Source organism: Aulonocara stuartgranti (assembly GCF_965226115.1).
Source record: "Aulonocara stuartgranti genome assembly, chromosome: 5".
In the NCBI taxonomy this organism is placed as follows: Eukaryota; Metazoa; Chordata; class Actinopteri; order Cichliformes; family Cichlidae; genus Aulonocara; species Aulonocara stuartgranti.
In genome coordinates, this window is record NC_138943.1 from 12,278,937 (window position 1) to 12,306,473 (window position 27,537).

Here is a 27,537-nt window from a genome sequence, read left to right on the forward strand (position 1 = left end):
GAAAAGACTGGCAAAGATGGAACGATAGATGGATGGAGAGAGAGCTCACCCACACAGCAGCTGCATCTCTCTTGCACTTTTAGTATTCCTGTCAGGCTCTACAACGTTAACTACTACACACAGAAATGAATGCTGTGTTCCATTGTAAACACCTCAACCCCCTTCTGGTCTCCAAATGCTCTGTATAGAGTCAGGGCAATAAATCCTTATATTTATTAGCTTCGCTTCTTATAACCCCCTGAGGCTTAGTCCATTAGCATGAGCCAAGTGGAGGCCGTGTTTCTGTTCACAGTGACTGTGAATCCAAAACAACCACGCCTCTAAATGGACCATAAATGGGTACAATAGGGTCAGTTTATAAAGAAACACAATTCATTGGTCCTCATGAAACTGATCGTATTCCAACTGTGTCCATTCATATGATACATTTCACTCTTAGAGGAGTAGGCATATGAAAGAAAGTATTTTGAAACATTTGTTACTTTTTAGGCCTAATCAGACAGTTAAAAAAACGATGTTTGAAACCCCCAGGATGTCACCCATTGACTTTTGAAGCCTTAGAAGTAGCGTTTTTGGATGGTTATTTCTTATGCTTCGTCTTATGCTTTTACTGCCCCTTGTCTGCGGACCCAAGGTGCAAACTCTTGGGAACCAGTCTGGACTGTGCGTACCTCAGGTTATAGCAGAAGTGATTCCTATATCCTGTTAGTTCCCTTACATATAAATCCTTCTAAAGTGCAAGGCAATAGGTATGTGTAGGTTCTCACATATGTCCTTGTAAGTTGCAAACCTTCAAAAACATAATAACTCATATGCCAAGCAAATAAAGGGGTCACACAATACTAGAATCTTGGTAGTCAGTAGCAGTACTACTAATATATTTTTGTGGTGTAATTACAGTATCATAGAAATGAGCAGCATTGAGCTCTTTTTTTGAGGAGCCATGTTAATGTGTTACAAGTAAGATAAGATAAGATAAGAGAACTTTATTAATCCCTCGGGTGGGTTCCTCTGGGAAATTCGATTTCCAAAAAAGCACAGCACCGACAGAAGTTACAGAGTTATACACACACACATATATATAAATACAGAGACAATATAAATAAAATATACGAAGGGGATAAATAGAATAAATAGGAATAAAAATAAAAATACAAGTGAATTGCACATTTCAAGTATTGAGTCTATTGCACCGTTGACTAGTACAAAGTTATGTTACCTTTGTGAATATTTTATGTTGAGCATTGCTGCGACGCAGCTGTAAATTCAGTATTCATTATATTCTGTATAAATGAAATTATGTTTTGACAAGTTTAGTGTCCCATATCATGAATCAAAATATCTTCAAAAACAAGTCTCGTTTTGTTTTCCCCCACTGAGGAATTTGTTCAGTCTCTAGTAGATACAGCATCCATTTTTTTTAGAAATAGCAAGTGGCATGATTTTTGTCATTAGCACACATGTATTGGCCTGGTGAAATCCCTTTTTTAGTCTTACGAATCAGTTTTTCTTGCCCTCTATTTTACATATTAACTGAAGAGTACATTAATTGCTCTTGAAAGCCATGTGTGTACATGTGACTCTTATCATAAATTCACTCTCAGTTTTCTACAGGTTCCTTCAGTCAAATTATGCACAGAGACAAATGAGGGAAACGGATAAATAAGACAACAAAGCAGTTGAACAGCCAGGGATTGAGAGAGTCATTATTCAGACAGACAGATGGACAGATGGAAAGCAGACAGAGATTTAGTAGAAGCAGGTGTGTTTGAAGATGCTCATAGGATCTATCATTTGCTTGCATGTATCCTTTCATAAATCTTTGTAAACATGACAATAAAATGAACAATATAAGTTAATGGTGTTAAATCCTCAAACACCAAACTGTAGTTTGAATAGAGCTGGACTTACTTTTGGCCCCTGACCACATAATTAAATCTAAAAAGCCAATCTAGTGGAATATATAAATGATGTTTTTGAGTAGGGGTCAGATGAGGTGCAGGCTGCTACCATTTGTTCTCTTATGTTTAACTTTGTTATGTTATGTTTTGGAGTGTTTATGAATTAAAACTTGTCACATTCAGTGCGGTGGGCTTTTTGTTTGCTTTTGAACTCCACTGCTAAGAGCAACCTTGAAGAAAGAGTTTTTCTTCTGTATTTAAGCACAGAAATTAGCTTAACTTTAGGCTTTGCAAAGCATCTCTTCTTCTTAAATTATTTTGTTTCTTCCTACAGGAAGACCGTTTACAGTAATCTAAGTAAGACCCAAAATGGCACAATTAAAATGAAAATGAGTGTACAGAAGCATGTACATTAGGACTGATTTTAATGCTGAGGTAACACATTTCCGTGTTGGTAGCTGCTGTAGTCTTTATATTTGATGAAGACAAATGGGCCAAAACATGAAAGAGGCCAAGTGGGTGAGATAGGTGCACGCACTGATGACAGCACATCATAAAAGAAAGAAAAGAGGAAAAGGCACGGGCAGCAAAGGAATGAAACGTGCTGGTTTAAAAGACAGAGGCTGAGAGACATCTTCTACCCTATTTTCTGTAAATATCAAGATATGTATACTGTAGTTTTATATTGTACTATGTATGTATTTTTTATAGGGTCACATTTAAATTCATTGGAGAATCATATAAGAGTATTCCTTCAGTACATTCTGTTGTCATCTGGCTCAAGAGCTATGACAAATAATGGGAGAGACATAATTTGGACAAAAGTTTACAAAAGGCAATTAATTAATTAATGTGGTGTTTTGTAGTGTAAAACCTAACAAACCAAAATGGCCAAGCCCAAGCCAAACAAACATATATCAAGTTTCACATTACTATAGTTAGTTGGATTTTTCCCCATAATAAAAAGTGTCCCATTAAAACGACTGTGTACAACTGAAAGTCTGCTGATTATCACACGTTTCTCGTTAGTGCCCTAGCTCCTTATCTATCCTACCTTTCTTTGTATCATGCATGACTGACTCCCTTTACTTCCACCATCCCAGTTTTTTTGCCAGTTTATTTCCCCGCTCTGTTTTTCCCTGACTTGGATGGTTTGATTTGAATATCTACCTTGTTTGTCTTCCTTTTTATTGCTATTAATTCTTGTGTGTGCTGGTACCCAATGTTGTACTTTTGCCCTGTTCATTTAAGCAAGAATTAACTGATAGAATCTCACAGATCATATCCAAGTCCTTACTGGCTGTCACTGTATCAAACACTGAATATAAGCATCTTACTATCTCTCAAACCCTCTGCCCACTCCAGTGCAAGCACTACTGCACACAGTTCCGCTGCATATAGACTTAAATAATGGATGTTCTTCTACTTATGCCCATCTTATGGGAATGATGACTGCCCCTGATGACTCTGTGAGTCTGTTGACCCATTTATGAGATCAAAATATTAATCTGCAGCTTTATTCCAGTTCTTAATATTCAACAACAATAGGCTTCTGTAACCTGAGGACTGATGTAAGAAAGTCAAACCTGAGACAGACAACTCTTAAATGCTCAAGCAAGACTAGCCAGGTGCTCCCAGTTACACTAATTAACTCCACCTACTAGGAACCTAGAAGACAACACAGAGGGGCAAAGGGGAAAATACAGTAGGCCCTGGCCAAAGCTTAGGGCCATCACAATGCTGAGAAAAATGAGTGTTTAATACCAATGAAGGTACTTTTGTACTTTTTTCACTTATTTATATATGATGTGTGGAAAACCATTCGAATCAACACCAAGAATTGTACAGCATATTGATCCTGGTATGATTGATGTGTCAATCATGTGTGTTTGGACAAAATGAGAAGCCAGTGGCATGGTTTTGTGATCTTACTGATGATTAAGACCAATGATTACGTGGTGTATGCAATATATGCACTGTCAGGCAAGTGGTTACTGTATGCAGTCAACCCATATATTAAAGAGGGTACCTTGTTTTAGTCTGTTAACTATGATTTAAATACATTTTTTAAAACTGTTGTGGACAAATTTCCAAAGCATGATTCCTGATTGATTTTCTGGTTCCTGTTTCAGATTTAACACTTTTCTATGTCAGTTGTTTCAACGTTTTCTAAAAGTTTTCTAAAACATGGTGCTGAGTTTGCAATTCAAGATATACTGCAGCCTCTGGACATCAGCTGATCTCAATGCCTGCCAATGTCATCGGATGGCTGATACATGCGGCATTTATGTTGTTTTAGCTTGACCACAGTTGCTGTGTATCTGGAGGCCAGTTTACAGCCCAACTATAGCTCAGCTTTTCTTTTTCAAGCTTTGTCTGACTTAATGTCTCTGTCTCTGCAATCATTGTTGTCTGCTCTGTTTTTGGGGGTGGGTGTAGCTCAGGAGGTAGAGTAGGTTGTCTACTAATTGGAAGGTGGGTGGTTTGATCCTTGTATAAAGCACTTTGAGTGCTCAGTTGTATAGTATAAAAGTGCTAAATAAGAACCAGTCCATTGATCATTCTGTACAGAATAGAGCTAGTGCCAATGATTTTTCAATACTGCAACAAACGAAACTTGACTTATGCCTTGGAGAATACTCAGAAAAAAGTCAGATTTCAAAGGGTTTTCCACCATTTTCCTATGTGTTCAACAAAGCCTTACCCTCATGATTCAAAACACTAGTATCTGAAAAATTAACTGTATATTTTACCACAAGGTAATTAGTTAACCTGTCTGTCTCTCTCCACAGGAAACCAAAATCAACTGTGTCCGCTTGGCTAACAAAGGTATGAGCAGCCTTCCATTGATAGTCAACATGCACATTAATTATGATAAGATATTTGTAATTTTAATTTGAAATTTGTTAGTAGTTCATTTTAAAGAAAAAATGGTGCGAATACACAACCCCCTAGAATTGTGTTGTGCTACAAGTGTATCAGCCAAGATGAGAAGATTGCACACTATTCTGGAAAAGGTGAACTCACAACCATCAGCCCGGGCAAACCTATACCACATCCACGTTATCTTGCATGATTTTGTCGCATAGCATTCTCTCTCCATCTCTTCTATCCTTATAGCCCTTTTCACACTCACCTTTTCTGTGACTTTCCTCCATCATGCTATTCTTTTTGCATCTCACACCACATCCATGTTGGTCATCAATGTTCAATGTTCAAATTGTATTCGTGGTATAAAGGGTATAAAGTGGAACATTGGGGCCATTATAATACCAATTGACCACCTTCATTAAACCCAGTGAATGAAGGCTAAAGTGTTAGCTCCAAAACCCATTTCATCTTCTTCTGTTTTGCTTTCCCCATGTCTCCCATTTTTATTTGCTGCTCATCTCTGGCAAATACACCCATTTATGTGCCAGGCAATATGCTTTAAAAGCTTTTCAGCTTGCTATTGATTTTTTCTCTCACCTCGTCTCCTTTATCTGTTTTAGTTTTTCATCTGCATCAGGCATTGATTTGATTTTTCCACATCTCCTTTGTCTGTTTCTGTATCTCTAACTCTCTTATTATTTTTTTGTCTACATAAAACATTTATTGCTCTTTTATGAACATTCTTATCTTTTTTACCATTCTTTTTTTTTTAATCCATTTTCATTTTTTTCTTTTCTTTTTTGAGTGAGATGTACTCTGGTAGGATGTCTACAGTGTCTAAACACTGCGGTCTGTCTGTCTGCATGTATGTGTGCTTGGAAAAAGACATGCTTTTAACTTTGTGGCCGTCTTTCATATATTTAAAAATAATACAAATCTATTTTGAGTATGTGAAATTATATGTAATCCAAAAAAAAAAAGATTTTTATACATGAAGTATCATTAATATGCTGTTATTTGGTGTTCTGAGGCAATGCAGATGGCTGATTTTGCAAATAATTATGATTATGTTTGCTGCATTACCTAATATCCAATATATGTGCACTTATCATGCACTATTGCATATTTACAATAAGTACGTGACATCACTTGCTTTCTTTCTGTTGTTTCTGAACTGCAAAAAATAAAATTGTGAGGCCTTAATCTACCACATTGTGAGCTATTAAGCATTTAAAGGTAACAAAGCAATAATAGCTCAAGTGACTTTTGAGAACAAAAGGAGGGACAACTAGAGCCGCATACCTGCCTCAGTTTTACTCTTCCAAAACAAATATTCTACCATTAAACTTTTAGTAGTTTTACAGTATTTGTATTAGAATGCTGTATAAAGGAAAGTATTAACTAGAGTCAGATGCCAAAATTGGTCTCTCCACCAACTTTCCCATGCCACAAAGTTCATAATTTATTTTCTTTTAACCATCACTTTGTTTCTTCCGTCTTACATTTCCCACTCCCCTGTTTTTATTAACCCTTCAAACCAGGCTAACAGACATAACAAGCTCCAGTGATAACCGCCAACACCATATCTGCATTCACTGACAACTACTTTGTAATAAACATCCTCACCAGCATCACCTCTTTCTGGCCTTTTCCTGGTAATGGGCCAGTCAAGATGCTCATTGAGGGTTATTTCCTAGAAATAAGACCAGTCATATCCCAGCTGAGTGGTATTGATCTCATGGTTCTAGTGCTATCTCTCACCACTGCAGTTTCTCTCCTCCAAGACAGATTGTGCAATTGAAAACCAGGGAGATCTAAAACTTGATGAATTGAAGAAAGACAACTATACATCTTTTTTTCTTAGACTTTTTCTTCTTTCTTTTCCTTTTTTGTTGTTGTTTGTTTTCTCTCTTCCCTTTCTTTCTCATGCTTTCCGGCGGGGACGTGCGACCCTTGGCCTTAGTGGTAATAGGTAGGGGACAAATAACAACGCCGTACATTCTAGTCATCCCAAGCGAAGGTGATTATTGCTTTATAGGCAGAATATTTTCTTCCCAATGTTATGTCACAGTACAACCATAAACACGACGCAAACACTGTTTCATTTTGGTTGTCCCCTGCCCTACACCCTCCCTTTTTTCTTCCCTTTGTTAATTTTTTGGCGTTACCTTTCCTTCTCATCACCATCTTAATACATTTGTTTGCATGTCTGCTCTGCTTCAAGCGTTGCTGGCTGTGCTTGAACGTCCTCTCTGTCTTGCATGCACACATACACACACATTTTTCACACACACACTTAAGTGAAACCATGCTGCTTTTGTGCATGGTCAGTAGCGCAGCTGTTGCACCATTACGCTGATTGTAGGCTTTGATTTTTTTTTTTATCTTTTATTCTTTAATAAAGTATAGTTTAATATTAAAAAGAAAACTGACTAGACTATGAATAAATACATTTTTTCCCCTGTTCCCCCAACTTTATTAACAATGCATATACTATTCTGAAAGTATAGTTTCCATTTTTGCAAGTATGATTATCTGATTGAAAAAAGGGATGGTAACAATTTTCATTTGATAATCTTTGACCGTTGTCTCATCCACAATATCCACCTCTTTGCTTATTCTAAAGCCTTCGTATATAGGTCCATGACATTTGTTGTATAATATCAAATCAGTGAAGATGCTTAATTCAGTTGTACTACATGCTCAAACACCTAGCAGAGTACTAAAAATGTTGAATAATAACAACTAAGTGGTCAAAACATCAATTAATATGCAAAAGCCACCAAACAGAGCATGGTGTGGTTTCAGCAGAACCATTATGTTAATTTATGTCTCATATGATTTGTATCCTTGTATTTGGAAAGAAAAGAAATTCATTTCTGAATTTGTCAACCATGTCAAGTTTTGGAGCTTTGCCACCAAGGCTGAATAAATTTGTGTAATTCTTTAGTGAGAGATCCAGCCTTTGAATGTGACACAATTACTGTATATTAACTTCTGAAAAAGAAGATATCTCCTATTAGTTAGTTATTATTAGACACTGGAAGAATTATAGTTCAGTAATGTGTTTTGTCAGCTGTTTACTGCTATTAGTGTGTTTAGTGCAGTGAACAACCTTAAATCGACAGAGCTGGTTACTGTGGAATATTTAAGTAAATTTTCAATGACAAACACAAAATAATAATAATAATAATAATAATACCAGCACAGTTCTTTGAAATCCAATCATCCATCTGTAATAAATACACAGCAGCTAAACATTGTTTATTAAATTGTGTCAAAACCATAGCAATTCTAATCCTCTTAGTATTTGTTTTTCCAATTCAGAGATGTGACAGTAGAATATGAATGTCATTGAGTGATACAACAGTCAAAATGTTGACTTTAACAATGTGGACACAACAGGGAAGCAGTCAGCAAAAAGCATTATTATAAACTGCTGTCACAGTTATTTGTCAAGACTATGAGTTTATTGCACAAGAATACCATAACACTTATTGTCCTGGGGGAAATTCAGTTTGCAAGCTCTCGCAGAAAGAATTATGCATATCATGCACAAGTCTGAAACTATAAACAAATAAAACTCTCAATTGAATAAAAACTGATTATATTTATATGAATGCAGAAGATCTCTGGGTACATTAAAAACCACATCGTTTTAAAACGGAACTTACTTTTGCAATGTAGCAATTCATGTATTATATTTAATATCATATTCAGAGGACCATTTAGGCAGACATCCTAAATTGAAAAAGTGGTGCATAAAATGCAGCTTTTTCTCTTTCTTTGTACTCCACTTAGTAGAAGTCACACTTTATTAATCTATCCTGCTTGAGAAATGCTAAACGACTCGACTTATTTATCTAAAGCTGAGTCTATATGGAACGTAAAATTTGTCCACTTATTATAATCCTTATACTCACAAACCTTTTTTTAAGTAGTAATAATATAACATACTTGAAATTACTTACTTGCGTCTTCCAGAAAGAATACTCTGCAGTCTCTCTTCATGTGTACAAATAAACTCTCACTTAAAGCTGTATTTGTTCAGTTGCTTTGGCAAATACATAAGAGACCACTGTGATAAACTGTCAATATGGCTGAGAACAAATCAGTTAAATAAATAAAATAAATAATTCCCTGACTTCATATGCAGCCCACCACGTGAAGCAGATAAATACCATTGCTACTCTGTGCATGCATGTCTCTCAGACATGGTTGTGGATTGCATCATTCACGTCACATATTAGTAATGCAGAACTAAAAGACAGCCTGCAATTTGAAAAAAGCTTTTGTACCTCTTAGCCAAAACACTGTTGTTTTTGTTTTTTCTCTTTTTTTTTTTGTAAAATAGAAATTAATTTCCAAATCATACGTTTTTGCTTACCGAAGGCAAAATAAACCAGAAGGTATACATTGCTAGGTGGGACTTTTACACTGGCAGGGTTTGAATGCCCAGCATGTTCTCAGCTACCATGGCTCATAGGAGCATCAAACCCACCCCTTGTCATTCACACATTGGTATTATATGTCAGTTTTAATTCCCATTCCCATTAGTCCTGAGGTCGATTATAATTGGTGGTGTTCAGAGTCGTGTTGTAACTCACACAGACACTGTGCAATACTGACGCAACATGTGGCTTGCTATCTGAGTATGTGTGTGCATGTGTTTGTGTGATATGGGTGTGCATGAGAACACTGTAAAAGTAACATTTTGAGGGAGTCGTGTCTGAATTATACTTGTCGTTGAACCCAACTACCTCAGACAAACAAACATACTTTTATTTGTAACTGCTGCTGTTTTTCCATCATTGCCAAGTGCTTACTTGTTGCTGCTTCGTCAGTCAGTTTTCTGTCTGAATTTGCAACACATTGAGTCAGAATGTTTAAAAAAAACTCTCATAAGGAGCATTTGTAGGTAAGTATCTAGGGATGATGTGACATTTATGGCACAATACCATAAGGAATGGATGAAGTTCTTTTCAGGCTGCACAGTGAGCGTGCAGGCTTCAACTGCATTTAGACCTGGCAGAAACAAAAAATGGGGTGGGTGGATAGTGGACTTTTTTTGTCAAGAAAAAAAAAGGCCTGGAGGAACATGAAACACTGAGAAAGAGACATGACAAAAGTCAGAGACTGACTCTAAAGATTTTTTCCCTCTTCTTACTGTAGCATTGTGCATGCGGACAGGTGTACTTGCTTACCTCTTCACCAGAAAGACATTGTTGTGAATTGTTGTATTATGCTAAATCCGCCCTTCTGTCTCTGGCTTGAATTTTCCACTTGCTCCAGTGAGTTTTCACCTGCCCCTGCATAAATCTTAGAAGGCTCTTTGGAAAGATGTCATCAGCATCAGGGGAGGGAGACAGTAAAAGTAGAGAGAGGAACAGAGTGGAAAGGAAGGGAGAACAAAATACGCAATGCCGAACTGCAAGATCTTCCATAGAGCTGCAGACCAAGGGCAGCTGATGGTCATTTTATAGTTTTTCCATTTCTGATGAGTTACACCAAGACCAAGCTTCTTGCTGATGGTCTTGTTGGCCATTCTAGCCTTGTGCCAGGTCTCTTTTGGAAATTAGATTTTTACTCTCAGTGAGATTTTTTTCCAAGATTAAATAAAAGATTAATAATCGTGTATGTCTACAATCTTGCCCCTGATGTCCTTAAACAGGTCTTTGTTCTTGCCCATGGTGATCAGGTGAGGTTTGAATGGAAGAAAAATATTGGTGTGATTTATACAAATAAGGAGTTGAGATCAGGAGTAAGAGTGACAGATTGACTGGTTTGCTATCTGTGTGACACATAGGCACATAGGAGCCAGAATTCTGACTGGGTCATAGGGGATGAAATAGTTATTTCACTCTGTGACACGTAGATCAATTTAAAAAAAAAGAAAAAAGTTTTTTTTCTCAATTTTTGCTTTATTGCTTTGCAAGTCACTGAGAATGAGCTAGTGTTACGTGATTTATCACTTTTTTAAAATTCTAATTTAATTTGTTTTCTTTTAACAAGCTTGAAGGATCAGGTTCTTGAAAGAATTTTTTTTTTCTTTGTACCTGTAAGATTTCAGCAACTGCATCTGACATGAAAATCACTTCAGCCTTTACCTTGGCACACATTAATCTAATGTCTTCTATTACTAGAAGATGTATTATCTTCTATTCTGCCAAATCAAACATGTGGTGATACTTCAGCTGGCCACCACAGCAAGTAGCACCACATGTTTGATTTGGCAGTTTTACGCTTGTCTACAGCTGGAATCAAACTTGCAACCTTTCACTTGTCAATCAAATGTGTAAACCGTTACAATATAGAACCACAATAAATCGTACATAGAGCACATGACCTGTCTCATAAAGATGTCATAAATCATAAGTCCAGAAATACACACATGCATACAATCACTCAGAACGTGATTTAAGTATTTAGTAAACAGTATCCTGCTTTATTTAACATCAGTGGAAACTGGCGTATGTGTGTGTGTGTCTGTAAGACAGAGCTAATGGCCAATCACTACCATTGTTAATGTTCACAGAGACAGCTATCTTAACCGAGGTACCATTGGGCCACAGATACATTCAGTATATACATACACAAAACTGGACAGAGACACATTTCCAAAGTAATGCAGGTAGATCCATTCACGCAGAGGTAACTTGTTACATATGCAGATCTAGTTACATATACACAAACATGGACCTAAATGTTCAGAAACGCAGCAAAAGGCAGATTTAAAAGTATACATGCAAACACTGACATGGAGCGCTGTGGTAGCATAGTTCAGATTAGTAATCCTGTTAAACGTACTCAGCCATGGTAACACTAATCCACAGAGGATAAGCCCTGCAGCTGCTGACAAAACAGTACCGGAAAACTAAACCTTCAGGTCATTTAAGATATTTTTGCATTTATACATGCACCAGTAAAGCCTACATACTGTAACACCCTGCATCACCTATATATATTTTTTTAATCAAACAAAAATATTGCAGCAAATTCCCATTATACTCTGTTCAACTTTCCATTTAAGCGTGTTAGACAACCGATATCCTATAACGTGAACAAGTAAGTCAAACTCAGTGCACATGCACAGTGATCCATGCCACTCAAACACACAAAGAAAAGTACATTTGTGAAGACACACAAAATACACCCACCTTCAAACAGTGATCTGCACCTGACACACATACACACATCCACGCTGAAAAGAACCATTTAATATGCCATTCAGGGGTGCAGGAGTGCGTTGGAAGCTAGGAGAATCAATCTTCTCTCCATTTGGATGAGATTATGTTTTTAATATCTCAGGTTTTACTCGTAATTCCTCCCTGATAATTTTATCATGTTCTCCAAGTAGGGGAAATCAAAAAAGGGGAGAAATGGTATAAATGGGGGGAAAAAAACACCCTCAAAAAACATTATACCCAGTTGCACGTGTGCACACTTACACATCCTATGTGCATTCAGGAACACAAGATATTCAAGGGATTAATGCCTTTTGGAAGTAATCAGTATCATCACCAACCCAGTGTTGTCACAATTACAGTGGCAAACATTGAAGCGGTTCCCTTTAATGTTTTCTGTCTTTACTCCATTCTGCGTTAATACAGAAGTCAACTTTTATAAATTAAAATATTCCATGACATCCTTTTATTTTTTTATATTTTATCCCGAGCCAATTATTTATTTTCGCTCAAGTTCATATTTAAAGTTTTTGTGAAGTAATTCTCACCCTGTAGATATTTTTAGGAATTTCTGACAGTATTTGACAGTATAGGTGCGTATATTTAGTTCTGCACTATAGTTTATATATTTTAGCATAGCTTCTGTTGAGGAAAACATTGAATCATATTTTTCCAGTACTTCAACATTTTGGTGCACAGTTGCACCAAAATGTTCAGTTCATTCTTCTTTTCTAATTGAATGTTCTTCCAATTAAAAGGTTTGTTGTTTCCAATAGCTTTTAAGATATATCACTTTTGCAGCAATTTACCCTATATACACGATCTAAAGTATTTATGCTTTGTGTTAGTGTTACCACAGTAACCCCTTTCCAAACCTTACAGTATAGTCCTGACAACCTATTATTGTGAAAACTAGGTGGTGTGAATTCAGGCACCTAGACAGCCATCCAGCTACTGGTAGAACAGTTGGATCTTTCTTTCTGATATTCCATGTCTTTCTGTTGAGTTAACATTACATAATAATAACAAAAAATTACTGTGGCCATTGCCATGTAGGCTCAATTCAGTCCATTCTCTATGAAACCACAGATGAGTGATTTAATGTTGCAAATATTCAGGTTGCAGACATAAGTATATGTGAGAATTTCCAGATTTCTTTCTTTCTTTTGTTTCTTTTTTGAGGTAGTGCACATTTTAGGATACTCATTAATAGAAAGTTACAGTTTGTGAAAAGATGAGGACATTCACACACTATGACACGATGCAAAGCTCTTCACTGTTCCAACTCTCTTTTTTAGCAACCTGGTATCTGCCAAGAAAATAATACCTACACCACCTGCCAGTACCTGTGGCAAGAAAGCAAGATGGATGCATCTATTTTATGTACTTACAGGCCACCTGTTACCTTAAACTGACAATACAGAAATAAATGAGGCCATAGTCTGCTCCATATTGTATTTGCACCAGTTGGAAATTAGTCTTATTTTGCTGTTCCAATTTGCTTCATCTCAACTTTTACCCTCATGTAATGGACAAAGTCACATTAGATCACTTCTTCTATGCCCTGGTCAGAACTCTGTTTAAGTGTGCCTGATTGGCTCCCAAACTGGCCAATCACAATGTTAAATGGAGCTGAACTCATCACCAGATGGGGTCCTCTCCTGTTACATCATGAACTGTTGAACCCAATCATCACATGGGCTGGTGAAGTGTGAACAAATGGGGTCACACTGAAATGTGTCAGGTGATACATATTGTGGATCACTCAGGGGGGAAATTGAGGTTTGATACACCTGTGGGGTGATTACCAGGGCAGAGACTACAGGGAAATGTGTGAACTCGTCTCTTGCATGATCGCTCAAGACTTTGGTTTAACTATAACGTGCTTGACAGACACAGAAAAGTTGAACCTTGAACTCTTAAGCCTTTGCTGTTTACAGGGCTATAAGCTATTCGATAGTGTACCATGAACACTGTTTTCTGATGTTGTTCATTCGATATAAAAGAGTAAGTAAGATAAAAAAAAATAAATAAAAAAAATATTGAACGATCCCAACAAAGATTTAAAAACGTTAAAAAATTACTACATTGTATTATTACTAAAAGCAATTTCAAGTAAAACGTCCTTGCAAAGTCCCTTAGTTCTTAAAAGCACCTTTCCAATATCTGGAAAAGCACCTTTTCTTTTTAGAACCACTATCCTCTGTACAGTGATTGCTTGGGGTGGCACAAGTGTAAAAATAATCACAGGTCCATGTCTTTTAAAATTACACTTTGCATTTTGTGCCTTTATGATTTTTCTGTTTCTCTAGGAAGAAAAAAGTCAAAAATCTAGTATATAAGATTAAAAATGTTAAGAGGAAGCAAAAACAAAAAGAAAGGAATATAAAAAAATTGTCTTTCTTTTTAGGGGGACACTATTGTCTCTGGAAGGGCATGTTATTCTTTGCCCAAGATGCTTTAATTTCCTAAATAACTGTTGTTTATGTCAGCAGTATTAGCTTGTTGCATAAACCACCCCAGTATTGTAACTCAGAGTTGCATCTTGGAGTGGGGGCGGTATTACACATGATGTACTAGGGGTTAGCATGCTAACACTGGTGTAGATCGAACACAATTCAGTCTTGACATGTTGTATTTATAAGACCTTCAAAATCTCTTCATTTTTTTTCTTCATAAAACAGATCTGCCGATATGGGGTACAAGTTTTGAAAACTCAAAGTGTTCAAAAAGCAGAACATAATAATGTGTTATTAAACTTACACAAAGAAATCTTTTTAGCAATAAATTGTCAGAGAATAACTGATGCATTCTTCTTTTTTTTTCTTCAAAGATGATACAGCTACACGACAGGTAGACTGTCAATGATTGAGCTATAAAGACTGAGAATATGTTGTCATTGAAGGCATTCGGGGTTTTTAAAAGAACATCTCCTCACCACGGCAATTGAGGACTGCAGCAGCTATTACTGAGTGTGCCAAGGTTAGGTGCTTAAGCCGTTAGCTCAGTGCATTCCACTGCCAACCTTGTGTTGTTATTGCAGAGGGGGCGAAGATGAGAGAGACGGGGGATTAAACTGAACTCCTACGCAGCAGTATTACTTTATTAATCGGCTGTCTTTGTCTATCAAGGTTATAACAAGAATCTGTTTGGCATATGTCTCCACGAGGACAGGGGCATTCATGTGCACGATCACAAGCTTGGGGATTCTTGTCTTTGTCTTTCCAGTGTATTTTTTATTATGAACTGTCAGTTTTTAAGTAATACATTTTACCAGTCCTTTGTTTTATGTCTGATTTTACCTTTTGACATTCAGTCTGTTGAAAGTTATTGACAGTTACCTTTTGGTTTCTATACAAAATATCCTAGGAACTTATCTTTGACTTTTATAATTTTTAGCAACCAGTTACCAGTTGAGAAAAGCACTGACAATGAGAGTGCATTTGTGTCACTGTCTTAAAGGACAGACCAAAAACACTAAGCAGTTTTTTTTTTTTTTTTTTAGATATTTCTGTGGTTCAGCACAGACGGTATTTGAAAACATTTTACAAAATAAATTCTAGATATAAATTTCATATATATGAATGAAACATCAGAAGAAATTTTCTTTATATGCCTTTAACACACTTCATTGGCCTCTCTGTGACCTTCTGTGACATCAGTGTTGATCAGATTCAGTGGTATTATCATTAATGGAAACTATGGTTAAGCTGTAACTCATATTACATACCATTCTTTTATTATAAAAATAATATATTTTATTTGGCTTCACACAATGAGAGCAGCGCTTTATATATTTGAATATGTTTTCTTGTTTAGTAAAATCAACAATATACACAAACCATTTATCCCCCTTCCCCAAGTTTCCCCATTTGTTTCCCCATAATTTGCCAAATTATTTAATCCTTACGTAACTCAAAGTGATGCAAATCCAGTCTGTACTGTGTTTTCTATGTACATTTCTGGACCATGAACCTGGATGTCGTTTACTGACTTACACATTTGTGCATTGTCCTTTGACTGTTTTTGTCCTTTGAAATGAAGTCAGTAATGGTTTAAGAAAAACAATTTTCTTTAAAACGTTATTCCACTATTCTTCACCTATATTTTAGGGGTGCAACGATATTCGTATCGATATTGAACCGTTTGATACAGTGCTTTCGGTTCGGTACGCATATGTATGAACAATACAACATTTGTAATTTATTTTATCAACTTTCCTTCTGACGATGCTGTCTGTGTTGAGCGCTCAGTGAATCTGCGTTCGACTACTCCGCCTAGGCTGCACTGTCGAGCGCAGATCCACTGAGCGCTCAACACAGACAGCATAGTCAGGAGGAAGAGCGCAGGGCAAGCTAGCGAGACAGAAGTTAAGCTCTCCTTGCAAGATGGACCTCCCCCACCCTCATTCAGATCTGGCGTTTGGAATTATTTTGGTTTTCATGTGATGTATGACCCTGAAGGTAAGCGAGTCATGGACTAAAGTAAAACAGTATGTTGGATGTGCCATGCAATGCTTAATTACATTGGTGTGAACTAGTGTGTTAGCGCAGTTAGCTCAGTTAGCTCATTAACGTGTTGGCCGTCTAGCCCCATGCACGGGGCGATCGGCGGTAACTCGTTAACGGAGATTTGCCGTGTTGTGGCGTTAAGGTCATTTCAACGAGATTAACCTGAAAGCACTAGTGGGAACACAACGAATATGACTGCACATTTACGCCGACATCATCCTAGTGCAAAGACAAAAACAACAAGCATGCTACTAACTTTAGCCGAGTCATTTAGACAGCTGTTAGCACCTGATTCTCCTTATGCTGCTGAGAATATAGCCCAGAAGAAGCGGATAGTATAGCTTTTATTTTGGAAAGAGACATTTCTCTGTAATAAACTCTCTTTTCCAAAGATGAGTGATTCCTCAATCAGATACAGGGCTTGCAAAATCGCTAGCCCGACGTCCCGGAGCTAGCGATCTTTCCAGTCGGGCTACAAAAATCTCTCTGCCCTGCCCGTCGGGCTATTGTAGGAAAAATATATGTCAATGCTTTTGCATTCTTTCAGAAATGTAGCTGGGTAATTATGTCATTGGCATCGGTGAGCCACTGTCAATATGTGACATATTGAAATCGCGTTTGAATTTGCGCTTGTTTTTTTGCTTTCACTTTGCAATGACAGCACTGATCTGTGAGTGATGATAATTTGTGCACCAATTCCTCTGACATCGTCTTATCAATCGTTAGCTTACTATGCAAACATGACAAGTGAAATCTCCCGCAGCAAGCTTAAACATGTGAGAGGTTGATCACGCAGAGAATCGCTGAGCTTATGTGAGTCCGTGTGTAAAAGTAGCAGTATATATATTTTAGTTCTGCTGAGCCAAATAAGACAGGTCAGGGTGAAGAAGTGACAGCCAAAGAAAAGCTTACCACAAAACGGAGAAGTTATGACAAATGAGACTATAAGGCAAAAAGAAAGTGCAGCTTTATGGTTTCATGGACAAAAGAATTTCTGTGGCTGCAATATGACGAGCTAAATAACCAGGGGTTCACATAAGTGGTCCGCAGGTGCGCATTCGCTGTCAAAATAAAAAACGTGCACAAGGGTTAGGGTTAAATTTAAATACTGTACTTTTGAGTTAAAATATATATTTATAATTTTAATAAATGACAAATTAAAAAGGCATGAACATTTTTTGTATCGAAAAAATATCGAACCGTGACACCAAAGTATCGAACCGAACCGAACCGTGAATTTTGTGTATCGTTGCACCCCTACTATATTTCCCTTTATTCTTTGGCTTTATATATTTACCTGTAAGAGGCATTACTAAATTTAAAACTGCATTACATTTGAAAGAGACTGTCAAACACTCAGAAAGGGTAGTAAATTTGAGAGTAATTAGTTATTGATTATTAACAGTTCATGAAGCACCACTTTTTTGCCAATGAAATGCTTTCTTCATCCACTGTTTGTCATCTTCATTACACTGTGTATGGTTGTATGCCATTGTTTATCACTTATTACTTTTTAAGAACACAAAGCCTTTTAACAGTTATCACTCAAAGTATGTCTAATCATTTTGTTCTAAAATGAAATATAAACATTTGTGAAAATAATGTTTGCTTTCAAAATGACATACTGAAAATTCACACATTTTAGTGTGAGCTTTGTCATTACAAATTCTTGTCTAATATTGTCAAATAATGCTAAATTTCAAATTTCTCCTTTAAATTTTCATTTTTGAACAAAAATGATCACATTTCATCCAATGCCTATTACTTTTTTGTTTTTGTGTTTTGTTACCATGATTTTATGGGTTATATTCTCTTTTAATGTGGATGCAGTGTTAAGAATTTATCTTCACCTTGGGATACAGTGTTTCCAGTATTCCTTCATTGCCAACATATATATGTTTTGTCTTTGAGCATATGTACGACTGTGTACACATTTTATATCTAGATATATGGGTCCATCAATAAAGATGTCTTTGTATACATATAGATCTAGTAGTGGTCAGAGGTTTACATACACTCATCATGAGGCAAAACCACTCAAGAGCATAATGCTACCACCACCTTGCATGACAACTGGTAAAGTGTTATTAGGGTTGAAAGCCTCCAAAAAATACCTCTTTCATTATTGACAACAGTGCAATCTTATCTGACAAAAAATGTTTCTCCAGAAGACAATTGGCTTGTTTGTGTTGGCTACAAATTTCAATTGAGCTTGAATGTCTCAATTTTTGAACAGGGGCTTATTTCTTGGTCAACAGTCTCTCAGTCCATCCAACAGAGTGACTAGCTTCACTGTGGGTTGTGACATCTGAGCAGTTTTTCATGGCTGGTTTGAACCTTGATTCCTGTGCTGTTTCTGAACATCTTAACTGATTTCCAAGACAGCTGTGTCTTTTTCCGCACCTTGGCAAAGTAGTGGCACATCTAAATAACTTTTTCTTCCATATAGATGCTTAAACTGGTGAACTTATTATCTGCAGTTATTTAGAAATTGCTCCAAGGGACCTTAAAGAAAACATTAAAGCTATACAAACATGAGGGAAATTTAAAAAATGAACAGTTCAAAGAATAATAGCCCCAAATGATTAATCGACGACTCATGATGAGTTTGTGTAAACTTCTGACCACAATGGTGTGAGTGAATGTGTGTGCCTGCAAAACCTGCTCACCGTATTGAACTTCCAATGCTGTATGCAAATGAATATGTCCATCCGCACATTAGCATTTCTGTGTGAATGTATATGCCAAGCAAATATGTTTAAGGTTCCCTACCAATGTGACTATCTGCATACCTGTTTGTTTGTGTGTGCATATGTGTGCTTTTAGGTGCATCAACGCAGGACTCTGATGCTATGGAGCCAGAGAAACAGGTGGACAGCACAGTTAAAATGGCTGGCGTGATTGCTGGGATTCTTATGTTCATCATCATCCTTCTTGGAGTTGTTCTCACCTTCAAACGCAGGTAGGTATTGAACTAACCAACAGGACAGAGTAGCAGCTTAAAGGTATTAAATGTAGCATTTTCACAATGAGTCATTATTAACACATTTTTTGTAACTTCAGTGCCATTATCTTAACCCTTAGACAAGGCAGTGTGTAGTTTGTTTTATACTAGTAAGTAGCACTGCAGTTTTATGTTTATAGTAATGCACCTTTAATGCAAATTAGTAAACTAAAAGAAAGCGAGGTTAATGCATAGGCTGTATTCTTAAGTTTCAAGTGTCCTCATTAGCATATATACGCAGGTGGATAGTTTTAAGTGTGCAGGGAGTGACAGATTAATTTGACCCTAATGATCTATCAAGAAAAAAATATGTTCAGTTAAAGAGATTTGACCACATTTAGAAATAAAACTGAATCAGAATTTACAATGTTTTTTTCCCCTTTAGGTTTTGTTTCTTGCAACAACAACAAAAAAAGTCTAAGATTTAAAATTTTTAACAAACATTTCAGGTTAAAAACATATCCGCAAAACCTACAGATTTATAGACATTTCTTCTGGCGATATAAAAGGTCAAAATTTTGTATTAAACCTGGCGACATATTTAATCTTATAATCCTTAAAGACAAATAAATGAGAATTATACTATTCCCCAGAGACTTATATATATACACTCAACAAAAATATAAACGCAACACCTTTGTTACTGCTCCCATTCCCCATGGGATGGACGTAGAGACCTAAAATTCATTCCAAATACACAATATAACCATCCCTCCCAAACAGTGGTCACAAATCAGTCCAAATGTGTGGTAGTGGGCACATCTGCTATATTGAGATAATCCATCCCACCTCACAGGTGTGCCACATCAGGATGCTGATCTGACATCATGAGTAGTGCACAGGTGTACCTCAGACTGCCCACAACAAAAGGCCACCCTGGAATGTGCAGTTTTGTCTCACAGCAAAATGCCACAGATGCCACAAGCAATGAGGGAGCGTGCAATTGGCATGCTGACAGCAGGAATGTCAACCAGATCTGTCGCCCGTGCATTGAATGTTCATTTCTCAACCATAAGCCGTCTCCACAGGCATTTCAGAGAATATGGCAGCACATCCAACCGGCCTCACAACCGCAGACCTCGTGTAACCACACCAGCCCAGGACCTCCACATCCAGCAGGTTCACCTCCAAGATCGTCTGAGACCAGCCACCCAGACAGCTGCTGGAACAATTGGTTTGCACAACCAAACAACTTCTGCACAAACTGTCAGAAACCGTCTCAGGGACGCTCAACTGCATGCCCGTCGTCCTCATCGGGGTCTTGACCTGACTCCAGCTCGTCGCCGTAACAGACTTGTGTGGGCAAATGCTCACATTCGATGGCGTCTGGCACGTTGGAGAGGTGTGCGCTTCACGGATGAATCATGGTTCACATTGTTCAGGGCAGATGGCAGCTGAGAATGTCCCAGTTCTTGCATGGCCAGCATACTCACCGGACATGTCACCCATTGAGCATGTTCGGGATGTGCTTGACCGGCGTATACGACAGCGTGTACCAGTTCCCACGAATATCCAACAACCTCGCACAGCCATTGAAGTGGAGTGGACCAACATTCCACAGGCCACAATTGACAATCTGATAGACTCCATGCGACGATGTGTTGCACTGCATGAGGCAAATGGTGGTCACACCAGATACTGACCGGTTCTGGGTCCCCAGACCCCCAATAGCGCAAAAAACTGCACATTCCAGGGTGGCCTTTTGTTGTGGGCAGTCTGAGGTACACCTGTGCACTACTCATGATGTCAGATCAGCATCCTGATGTGGCACACCTGTGAGGTGGGATGGGTTATCTCAATATAGCAGATGTGCCCACTACCACACATTTGGACTGATTTGTGACCACTGTTTGGGAGGGATGGTTATATTGTGTATCTGGAATGAATTTTAGGTCTCTACGTCCATCCCATGGGGAATGGGAGCAGTAACAAAGGTGTTGCGTTTATATTTTTGTTGAGTGTATATAAAACTGTATTATATAACCCATTTAGCAGATATAAAAAGCTTTCTGTATCGTTGTTTACTTGCACACTGGCTTGCACCATCACCAGCCTTTCTTTCTGTTACTTTCTCTAGTTTTCTATACTGTTCCATCAATTATCCCATTCCTCTCTAACCTTCATATCCTTCATATTGCTTTTACATTTGTGATTTTTGTGTCACAGGTTGTTTTTTATTTTCCCAAAAAGTTGGTTTTGCTTTAAAACATACATTAACTTGGCAGCAAAATTAGAGAAAAAACTAAATAGTGTGAGGATTATTTTCTGTTACCAGTCAAATTAGAAAATAATGACACACTTGCAAATGCATTCCAGTAACCACTTTATAGTGCGTTAAGAGATCAGTAATTATCAGTATTTATTATAAACTGCGTACACTTCAAAACTAAACGCTGCACGGGAGTGTGATGAAATACATTTAGACAATATGTTCACTTGGTCCTTCTGTTTTAGACATTAAAAACTGAGATTTTCTTTTTTTCTTTACAAAACGTAATACTGTGTTTGGAAGGAATATATAGCTACTGGAGATTGTTTGATGCTTTACAAATCTGTACTGTCTCCATTCCTAAAATAAAAAGTTGTGTTTTAATATCGACCAAACATCCACTAAAATGAAATACCATAGCACTGAACAAGGTCAGGTTCTCAGGTAGATTACTTGCTTGTGTAAAACTAAAATTATTTGTTGTCTGTGAAGCTTCTCAGCCATCCAGGTCATAGTAGTCTAAGGAGCTTGGAATTAAAAGAGCCTGGACTTCTTTGACTTTCTTGAAGACACTTCACCTCTAGCTTCTTCAGATCTAAGAGCAATCGATGGAGAGTCCCAGATTTTTAAGCCCTATTGGGAATGTTCCTAAGAGGGTCGTGGAAGACCATCTTTGAACAGAGGGGCTGTCTTACAACACCAGCTGTCTGCAATCTATAATTCAGTTTTGAGATCCCGTCCCAGATGCCTCAGTGCTCACTCATATCTAGGGTCATTTGATCTCAGTAAGTCACATGATATGGTGGGGCATGGTCTCAAAATGAGTTCACCTAAAACCTTGGCTGATAGTGACCCACACCCATTTTCACACTTTGGCTCGTGTGATTAGGTAGAGGATCAATAGGGGGTCCATGACCCTCTTGGGGACACTCCCATAGGGCTTAAAATCTGGGATTCTCCATCAATTGTGCTTAGAACTGAAGAAGCTTCTCGGATCAGAGGTGAAACATCTTCAAGGAAACTTAAAGAAGTCCAGGTGTTTTTCTTTCCAAGCTCCTTAGACTAAAAACATTAGTTAGCAAAAAGCTTGAATCAAGCACAATGTCATGTAAAATCATACTGTTCCACAGAGAGAGAGAGAAAAAGGACAAAATATTGTCTAAATGCAACAAGGATGCTCTCAACTTGCATTTGCTAAATTAAAGAATTGTTCATAACCTGTTACTATTGAACAGCTGTTGAATTTTGAACATTAAGCTTGATGAACAGATAAAAATGCCCTGAGGGAAAACTGGCAGATACCTTATTGCTAGTCAAATATAACGTTGTAACCATTTTAAGCAAGCAAAAGAGTACTCAGGCAAAAATATAAAGTCAGGCAGGGCACTGGGTCAGTTTGAAATGCTAATTAGAGGCTAACCCAGGCTAACAGAAAATATACCAAATAAGAGGATTACAAATCCAGTAGAGCCAAAGGAGGATAATACATTATATAACAAAAAAGGTAAAGGTGGAGAAATCAGAAGAAGGCACAAATGGGGAATATAGAAGTTAAACAAAATAAAAGTGGGAAAGGATGAGAGTAACAGAAGGAAGGGACAAATGTATAAGATTGGAAGGAATATGGTAATTGAAAACCAGGCAGCACTGGTTAACCCTGGGGTCAAGTGGATATGCTAATGAGATGCTAACCAGACTGGGGGGGTGGGGGGCATAATATACATAAAAAGCCAATTAGAGGGCAAACATTGCAACAGTAGATATAGACAAAAAAAGCAATGACACTGTAGAGAAAAAGATAGAGAAAAGAAGGAGCAGTTGGGATGCTTCTCGTGAACCGGAGCTGACCGAGGCCATCAGTCAGAATTAAAGGGCACATATATGTCAAATGAAATCATGGAGTACATATCAAGATAGGAAAAACGTGAGAAAAGGGAAATTATTAAATTGTACCAAGACATAGTGGGGAGTCATGGAGACACAAGAAAGAAAAACAATCGATAACATGAGTCCAACTGAATGGATTCAGACAGTGATGGTTTTACCATATATCTGGGATCATCTATATTTTACACTGCATACTTCAGCCAGTCCCAGTGGCAGATTTTTTTTAAACAGAAAGTGTTTTACATGCCTTTTAAACCTCATAAATTACTCTGCACCAATTAATCTTTTAGACCACTTTTACATGTGTTCCAAATGGACTTTATTTTCTGAAGAAAGCCAGGACATGTTGCTGATAATGTATGTGAAAGTGAATAACACTGAACAAGGCTGAAGGCTTAATGGGGATTCAGTGTTTCTACAGCCAGGTAGCCCTGAGGGCTCAAAGAACCAGCACCAGAAGACACACTTTTCATAGAAAGTTTAAGAGGAGAATCAATGAATAATTAATGTTGCAGAAGCTCCCTGTACACCGGCTGATTTCTGTTTGTAATGCCAGAGAAGCAGACCTAAACAAAGTAATTGAGAAAAGGTGACATCTTTGGAACTGCAAATTGATGGAAACTTATGTTAAACTTATTTCACCCCTTTTTTCCTTTTATCCAAGCTATTTCAAATTCTGGCTCAATAACTGCCTTTTGTGATTGTATTTTATCTGAAGCTTTCATACGCCTTTCATGCCCACAACAACTTTAAAAGGAGGTGTGAATTAAATTCTCATTCTAAATAAAAACTAATTATATAAACATCTAAAAAGAAGGAACACAGAAGTGAGTTTAGTCAGGCAAACAAGCAAATTTACTGAAGTTATTAACCCTTGTCTGTTTCATGGTTTTACCACGGTGTATAACTTTAAGTAAATACTATACACATATGTAGAAGTGCACAAACTCTAAGTTAAAGTCATATATGCAATTGTTTCTGTCTGTTTGTCTAAAAAAAAAACCTACTACTGGAGTTTTGTTTATGCATCCATTACACAGAAAGAAAATCTGAAATCCTAGAGATGAGATGTTTTTATAGAATCCTCATACAGTGGGGCAAAAAAGTATTTAGTCAGCCACCGATTGTGCAACTTCCCCCACTTAAAATGATGACAGAGGTCAGTAATTTGCACCAATGGTACACTTCAACTGTGAGAGACAGAATGTGAAAAAAAATCCATGAATTCACATGGTAGGATTTGTAAAGAATTTATTCGTAAATTAGGGTGGAAAATAAGTATTTAGTCACCTCAAACAAGGAAAATCTCTGGCTCTCACAGACCTGTAACGTCTTCTGTAAGAAGCTTTTCTGTCCCCCACTCGTTACCTGTATGAATGGCACCTCTTTGAACTCATCATCTGTATAAAAGACACCTGTCCACAGCCTCAAACAGTCAGACTCCAAACTCCGCCATGGCCAAGACCAAAGAGCTTTCGAAGGACACCAGGAAAAGTATTGTAGACCTGCACCAGACTGGGAAGAGTGAATCTACAATAGGCAAGCAGCTTGGTGTGAAAAAATCAACTGTGGGAGCAATCATCAGAAAATGGAAGACATACAAGACCACTGATAATCTCCCACAATCTGGGGCTTCACGCAAGATCTCATCCCGTGGGGTCAAAATGATCATGAGAACGGTGAGCAAAGATCCCAGAACCACACGGGGGGACCTGGTGAATGACCTGCAGAGAGCTGGGACCAAAGTAACAAAGGTCACCATCAGTAACACACTACAACGGCAGGGAATCAAATCCCACAGTGCCAGACGTGTTCCGCTGCTGAAGCCAGTGCATGTCCAGGCCCGTCTGAAGTTTGCCAGAGAGCACATGGATGATACAGCAGAGGATTGGGAGAATGTCATGTGGTCAGATGAAACCAAAGTAGAACTTTTTGGTATAAACTCAACTCGTCGTGTTTGGAGGAAGAAGAATACTGAGTTGCATCCCAAGAACACCATACCTACTGTGAAGCATGGGGGTGGAAACATCATGCTATGGGGCTGTTTTTCTGCCAAGGGGACAGGACGACTGATCCGTGTTAAGGACAGAATGAATGGGGCCATGTATCGTGAGATTTTGAGCCAAAACCTCCTTCCATCAGTGAGAACTTTGAAGATGAAACGAGGCTGGGTCTTCCAACATGACAATGATCCAAAACACACCACCCGGGCAACAAAGGAGTGGCTCCGTAAGAAGCATTTGAAAGTCCTGGAGTGGCCTAGCCAGTCTCCAGACCTCAACCCCATAGAAAATCTGTGGCAGGAGTTGAAAGTCCGTGTTGCTCGGCGACAGCCCCAAAACATCACTGCTCTCGAGAAGCTCTGCATGGAGGAATGGGCCAAAATACCAGCTACTGTGTGTGCAAACCTGGTAAAGACCTATAGTAAATGTTTGCCCTCTGTTATTGCCAACAAAGGTTATGTTACAAAGTATTGAGTTGTATTTTTGTTATTGACCAAATACTTGTTTTCCACCCTGATTTACGAATAAATTCTTTACAAATCCTACCATGTGGATTCATGGATTTTTTTTTTCACATTCTGTCTCTCACAGTTGAAGTGTACCTCTGGTGCAAATTACTGACCTCTGTCATCATTTTAAGTGGGGGAACTTGCACAATCGGTGGCTGACTAAATACTTTTTTGCCCCACTGTATTTGACTACACACCCACTGCCCAAACACAGCAAAATGACATAAAAATATGACACACAATAGGTGTTTGATGGGGTATCTACACACAGTAACCCTACTACTCACTTCTACATAATCATAAGTGATTAAGTTTAGTTTTGTATTAGTCTGAATGCAAAATACCAGTATTGCACAATTTTCCTGTGATTGTGATGATGGTGATAACGATAATCATTTGCTTTGTTAGTTCAAAAAAAGCACCAAAAGAACAACTACAAACAATAGTTTTGATCAAGTTTATGTTAAATACAGATCTTTTTACAAAGTCCATGAAGTGTCCTTACAGAGTTTTTTATTTCCCCTTAAAAAAAGGCTAATACCTTTTTGGTACTTAAAAAACAAGGTTATTTGAATCCACTTTAATAGGGCTGAAGCAATGCCGTGAATTGTTATGATGTTAGTTTGGCCAAAGCTTTTCAGTGTTATGTGCACTGGTGAAGGCTAGCACAATGGTACACTTCAAGATGTAAAAAAAAATAAAATAAAATCACAATTTACAGCCCAATGATTTTTGAATCCTGTGAATGTTAAAAATGCATGGAGAGTGTTCATGGTACCACTGACACACTTAAACATAAAAGCTGTGTCAATTTGACAAACAAGTGTTTGAAGACCAAACACATAATTTCAGTAGGAAGGATAGAACTTCCCAGGAGTTTAAGGAGTGTAAAAGTAGTAGGTACACAGGAATTGGCACAGAGTTCACAGGGACGCGACCTTGAAATTTAAATGGTGTAGACTGAAAGCTGCTTTCAGACTGAAGTTTTTATTTGTTCTAGGCTTGTATCGGAGCCATACCTTATGCTTAACAACAATGTATTGCACCTGCAAACTTATTCACATTTGCCTTAATGAAGTTATTGACTCACACTCTTAGTCTTGTGGTGACTCACTCTTGAGAGAGATCGTAAACCTAGTCTTGGTTTACTGCACAACTTTCTAAATGGCTAGCAGTGCAGTACTCATCTCCCGAAATGTAGGGGTCTTGAAAAGCTCTCAAGATTAATTGCTACCAAACAGTTTGAAGAATCACATCTGCAGGCTGGAGCTTTTTACTTTCTCATAGAGGAATTTGGGCTCTGATCCTCAACTTTGATTTGAAAAGTGACTTTTTTATATTGTATTCAGTGAAGTTTGACATTTTAGATTTTCACCAATGGTGATGATGGTCCAAAATGGTCCAAAAAGCAAATGGTTAAACTAGATCTTCTTAGCAAAAATAAACTTCATATACTAT

At 37.7% G+C, this 27,537-nt stretch overlaps 1 protein-coding gene across 8 annotated transcripts in view; it reads left to right on the forward strand.

The window, feature by feature from the left end:
• The window catches only part of ptprt (protein tyrosine phosphatase receptor type T), a 310,486-nt gene that overhangs the window by 186,782 nt on the left and 96,167 nt on the right, over positions 1 to 27,537 (forward strand). For 5 of the 8 annotated variants that reach the window (XM_082534416.1, XM_082534409.1, XM_082534410.1 and 2 more), the window contains exons 15-17: positions 4,694 to 4,730; positions 6,736 to 6,792; positions 19,294 to 19,429. In XM_082534416.1, the coding sequence (XP_082390542.1) occupies positions 4,694 to 4,730; positions 6,736 to 6,792; positions 19,294 to 19,429 (230 nt within the window). The remainder of the gene's footprint in view (positions 1 to 4,693; positions 4,731 to 6,735; positions 6,793 to 19,293; positions 19,430 to 27,537) is intronic. The other 3 variants (XM_082534414.1, XM_082534415.1, XM_082534412.1) reach the window with 2 other exon arrangements.